General features: G+C 43.0%; 1 protein-coding gene across 1 annotated transcript in view; it reads left to right on the top strand.

The window, feature by feature from the left end:
* The first annotated feature begins 277 nt into the window (after positions 1-277).
* itga5 (integrin, alpha 5 (fibronectin receptor, alpha polypeptide)) overlaps positions 278-6,000 on the top strand; it is a 32,658-nt gene continuing 26,935 nt past the window's right edge. Inside the window, exon 1 of the mRNA XM_031741973.2 lies at positions 278-712. Within this exon, the coding sequence (XP_031597833.1) occupies positions 504-712 (209 nt within the window). The 5' untranslated portion in view covers positions 278-503. The remainder of the gene's footprint in view (positions 713-6,000) is intronic.

Genomic DNA, 6,000 nt, shown 5'->3' with positions numbered 1-6,000 from the left:
GTGAGATAAAATCAGAAAGCGGCTTTAAGGTCCATTGTTAACAGTCTTAGTGTGAGTGATAAAAGCGAGCGCATTTCTATCACTTTGGTAAACATATGGGTTAGTGCATTAGAAGATCTCTCTAAAAAAAAAAAAAAAAAAGATCTCTCTTCGAAGTTTTTTTTTCTTCTCCCCTCTCTCTCTTCGTTTTTTTAGGGAATCACAAGCTCCTCCTCTTCTAAACTCTGTTACGGGTCTGGGAACTCCCTGTATGTATCCTGATTAGGTGAGCAGAGAAGGCGTAGGCCTGAAGAGGGGCAGAGAGAAAGAAGCCGCAAGAAGAGCGGGGACGCTGAGAGGAGCTGACGGAGCATTAATGAGATATTGGCCGCTTAGAGTTACAGGGATGCAATTTTAGTTTTACTCCCCACTGTTTACAGGCTTGATCTACGGACTAGAAAGCAAAACATTTGGACAATTTCGCCATTCAAAACTAACTTTAGTGGATTAATTTATTGTCAAAAATGGGCTTGGTGAGATTTCTCACAAAGACGCCGGGGATAGTAGCCTTTCTCGCACGCTCATTCCTTTGTATTATCGGGCTATTACTGACTTTTTCTAAGCCTGCCTGCGAGGCTTTCAACTTGGATGTGGAGAACCCAGCTGTTTACAGCGGACCCAATGGGAGCTACTTCGGATATGCAGTTGACTTTTATTTGTCTGATTCTGGCAGGTAAGTGTGCTTAATATAGAAAACAGAAAATGTAACTGCAGAGCGTTATGTAGTAAAAAATAAATAAATATATAATATAGTTTCCGCATAGGGTCTGAAACATTTGAGGTTTATCTGGGCAATTCAAATTTCCCAGTTATACGCAAATATTGCGCACACATTGCAGTGTTCACTGAACTATTTCAGAACTTCTGGCCAAACTTCAGCCATCTACAGCTCACCCGTTGAAGTCAGAAGTTTCCAATAGGAAACACATTTCATTTGTGGGATGTTGTTTTGGCTCGGAAAATCGGGGTTTTGTGTGTATACTTTGCTTCCTGGACGCATGCTTTGCGCACAGCGCGCACACGGTCAGCCTGCCTACAACTTACTGCAATTGAATTTATGCAGAAAATTTGATTTTTTGTTGTAAGTGTTCTCTGAAATAAAGCCCACATAACTCCAATATAAAAGATTGAAAGCTTCATCACAAAAAGGATGAACCGAAACAAAGATCGGAACATTCGTAAATCTCCCTCAAAGTTTAATCTCATTGTCCCACCAAATTACAAAATTAAGATGACCTTTTAATCCGCCCTTGCCTCGAAACCCCAGAACAAGCCACCTCACTGCAACCTTAGCGATCACATCTCGGTATTAAATGCTGTGGCTGATTGTGATGCTTCCTGGTTCATCTGGGATGTGAGCTCAGTGACTCTTAGCATGCAGTGACCGTCTCAGTATTCCTCCCGAGGGGTTTTTGGCATCAGTCACTTTTGGAAGTAAAACTTTGGCAGGCATGCCTGTGGCCAGGACTTATACTCCAATATTCTGTTGGGAATATAAATAAGGGGTGGGGTGGGGGATGCTCTGTCCCAGGATCATATAGTCTTTCTCTCAGCTGGAATGCAGGAAAAGATAAGACATAGATTACATTAGTTCCTGACAGTTCTGCATTTGTGTTTGTGTTTTGTGTTGCTGACCATTCACTATATTTTGGTGAGAATTCCACCCAAACCTGTAATTGGAGTAATCATTAACAAAAGGTTATACAGCCAGAGTCAGGACTTCACTCCAATGTAATCACACTCTCTGGCTGACGATGTGTCTGCTGAACAGTGTCTCAGACCACTGTTCAAGCAGCCAGCATGCAGCGATTTGAGAACGGGCTTTGTGCCGAGTGGGCCGCGAGTATCAGCTTTAGTTTCCCTGTTTCTCCTCCCCACTTCCCTGGACGGCAGACTCTCAGACATGAACAGATTTCCTCCTCTTCTATGGCCCTGACTGTCTCTTTAAACTCCTTCTGCTATTGGTTTTTATTTCCCTGCCCGGGAAGCAGGGGTTTTAGGAGAGCTGTATGATTTAGAATGTGAAACTTGCATGCACAGATCCCTCTCCCCCTCTCCGGCTTTCCCCTCCTTATTTCCTCCTATGCTGATGTCATTCTGCAGGCTTTTTAATTCACCCATCGCCTAAACCTTCCCCCACTGTCTAGCCTCTCTCCCCATCATAACTCCTAGTCTCATTAAGTATCAGACACTGTAGACGTCATCTTACCGATGACTTAATCTGAACTTTTTTACAGTTGAGTCGCTCTGCTCATGGAGGCGGACGTGAGACAATGGTTTATATGTCCAGGACAAGGATATTGCTTAAATGTAGTTTCCTAAAACACACTGCCCTGTAATTTTCCTCCTGATGATCTGTGTTCAAAAGGCAGACATCAAATAAAACGAAAGTCTGAGAGAGCACATTTAAAACCATTACTCATCGCTTTATCTGCAAACCACATTCATCTGCCACATTTCATCCACACTGTCTTAGAAGTGTACACATCAAACATTATCAGCAGTGACATGAAATGAGTTCCTATTATCTCTTGTTTTGCCATCACATCATCATCGTCCACAATTTTTGGAGCCATAAGATGTGGGGGAGTATCTGGAACCACTGTGAGGTCAGTTGAGGGTTGCACAAAGAGATTCTTCTTGTCAGGATGAACTGCAGTGAGCCTGGCTCCAACCTTTAGGTAAAATTATTGCTGCTTTTCATCCATGCAGATTGCAGATGTGGATTCAGAGACTGAGCCTTTCTCCTATCAATAAAGCTGCTGTCAAGTCAACAAAAAAGTGGGCTGCTTTCACCCACTTTGATGATGATCCTTGACAGCTAGTTTATATATGTGGGTCTGCCATGCCCTTTGGCATGACATAATAAAGTTAAACTTAGACATTTGTGGATGGCCCACCATGGAAGGACGCCTGAGGATAGAACTATGTGTGACAGCTCTTGTCAGAACAGGGCAGGAAGAGCAAGAGGATATATGGTTCCCTGTTGTGTGAGCATGTTTCTCCATGTTGAGTGAAGATGGACATTTCACAGGCTTGCTGTTTTCTGTGTACATCAGTCCCCTTGTGTACCCTCCTCTACATGGACTTTGGAGAGCTTACTCTTTCCTCAACCACTTAATCACAACCACTAACTGACTGCTCTTTCACTTTCTCTGGTGTCTGGCATGGATAAGGGAGTGGATCATACTGAGATAGACAAGGTTAAAGATCAGGAGGTGTAAACAATAACAGACCTCGCCTGGAGTGTATGAACAGAAGAGACAGGTTGATGTGTTTCAGTGATGTGTTTGGTGATATGGATTAACTTAGCAAGCCCTGTGCCTGTCCTGGTTTGGCCGTGACAAACACATGGCAAGGTCAGCCAGTCCATGTTGGTAACTCTCCTACAGTTTAATCTCTCAAACAGTGTTAGAGTTAAACTAATATTGACACTGGACTGGCTGCTAATGCAGCAGTGTTTTTTCTGTGCCTATGCAGGGGTCGCTCTCCATATATGATCAGTGTTATTTCTGTTATTGTTTTCATTGGTGTCCTGTTCTATAGACCTGGTTCTAAATCAAACCAGTAAGTGTTTGAGCTGCAGCAGCACAGCTTGTATATTTGGGTTGCCAAGCTTTTCTTCATCCAGGTTCTCGTTGTTACGTGCAGACAAAGAGGCTCTTTGTCTAATGGCAGAAATTGTTTACCATTTTCCACTGGAGGAGCTTTCACTGTGACTCATTTCTTTTTTAATTTATTAGCCTTTTAAAGACCTGCCTTAAAAAGCAGCTTTAATTTTCTGTTGTCAAATGTTGTTTTCACCTACTGGCCAGTAGGTGGGAAATATTCATGCAGGTTTTTGTAAAGTCAGGCGGGAATAGTTAGCGTGGTTACACTGTAGTCTCTTTCTGGGTTTTGCTTTTTTTAGTAAAAGGTACTTTTTATAATGAGTCTCTGTGTGTTGCAGTGGAAAAAGATGTCAACGTGGATGGTGACGATGGCTTTAAAGGGCCAATGGACCCCGCTGTAATGTCTACTCTATTTCCAATGTCCCGAGGATGTCACTTTTACTTTGGTTTTGAAATGGAGCTAGCCACTGGTCAGGGCTGCCCTGACTCATACTTCAGATTTAATGTCTCACTGCCAGCAAGCCTGGTTTGTTTTACCTTGAATCATGAAATGACTCACTTCTATAGTAATCTGATAAGGGCCGTCCTTTATATGGCAATAAGCACATGACGTCATTGTCCTCTTGTGAAATTCAAATTAGAATCAGTTTTATTATTTAGGAATATTTAGGTAACATTTAGCCTTTCTTGCCTATGAATGTGAGCTTCTGTATTTGCATGTGTGGGTGCAGCAGGGGTCAGAGGGGTGGAGAGGCAAAGTGCTCCAACAGCTGCAATCCCCCATGTTTAATACAACAGCTTCTCTATTCTGAGGTGAGAGCATTAGACCCCCTGATGTGGCCATTGTGGAGAGGTGTGAACCAGCAGCAGTAAAATCCCCGCAGGAAGATTACAGGGCCATAGGACTGTGAAAGAGGAAGGGACTGTGATCGTGGTTGGGGATGGGCAAGTTTGGTATGAGAAAATGCAAAGATGAAAATCTGAGTCATTTTGGATGTTTTTCTTAGTAGCAGGGTGTTTTAAATTTCTTGCTTGCCACTTGTGAAACAACTTGACACATCGATGGTTTTAACAAAACAGCTGCTGCTTTCCCCACATTCACTCTAGTGAGTTCAAATTGATTGCTGCTTGTTGAAAAGTTGGAAGAAAAGGCAATGATCGCTGAACGAACTTGTTGTCAAATTGCTGATCTGCGTAACAGCTCCTGGTTGAGAGCTGTGAAGAGAGTCAGCTGCTGAATAGCATAAAGTACTGAAGCCTAAGCTGTTATTTCTGTTTGTGACATCTGCTTGGATGCGCACACATTTTGCCTGTGTGACAATAAACAACATTATTTGGCTACCTTAGCTAGCAGCGCTTGTATTTCCAGGCCACCTGTTGCCCAGCCATATTATCCTTCTGAGGATACAGAGGAAATGGTTTTGCTGTGATATGGGATCAGATCCTTGACAGACTGGGCTGTTTATCTTATCATCACTGGTGGGTGCATTTTCAGATCTTAATGACTTCTTTTCAAGTCAGTGCTGGGATCTGGAAATGTCTGTAAATTGTTTAAAAAAAGGACATAACTTGCTCTAGGCTTTTAGAGCTACATATAGATCTTTCCCCCGTTCTGCAACTTACAGTAACATCTGACTGTTAAGAAAACGGTGGCCTCTGCTCAGCGTAGTAGACTCACTGTAGTCAGCACGCGCCAACCAAACACTGCTACTCTCATCATATTCAGGCTCCTGGACAGCAGCACTTACAACATGTGTGTATGTGGTGTGTGTGTGACTAGACGAGCATCCATATGGCAGCTGTAAGGATTCAAACAGCTTCTGTCTGGCCTTGACTTTGAGAGTACTATCCTATTTGTATGGGTCCATGTGATCTGCAATAAATCATCAGACACTACTGCCTCTCGTTTCTGTCATTCAGCTGATCTCACTTCTCAAGTGTCAGTCACGCTACAGTTGGAAAGCATTCAACTTTTCTTATACGTGTTCCACATTTTAACTTGCTTTCGAATTTTGCCTCTGGTCCCGCTGATCCAGGTTTCATTCAAACTGTTCATGAGAGGGACGTTTAAATCTCTTTTTTTTCACTGAAGGAATGAGAGCAGTGAAGGTCATGAGCTGTCTCTGGTTTAGCTCAGATCATGCATGTGAGTTTCTTTTTCTGATATGGAACCACTCCAGTGTTTAACCATATGCTGATAGGTTAGTGCAAACTCTGGGGGCACACGTGTTTTACTTAGGTGTTACTAAGGTTCAAGGGCCACTGGTTCTTTTCTCTGGCCCTCTTCGTGCACAAGAACCGTAGCATTTGTTGAGCCGCGTTTATGACTGCAGATGGTGACTGCAGCCGG

This window comes from Oreochromis aureus, linkage group 20 (genome assembly GCF_013358895.1).
Source record: "Oreochromis aureus strain Israel breed Guangdong linkage group 20, ZZ_aureus, whole genome shotgun sequence".
Taxonomy (NCBI): Eukaryota; Metazoa; Chordata; class Actinopteri; order Cichliformes; family Cichlidae; genus Oreochromis; species Oreochromis aureus.
This window is presented reverse-complemented; position numbering and strand designations above follow the sequence as displayed.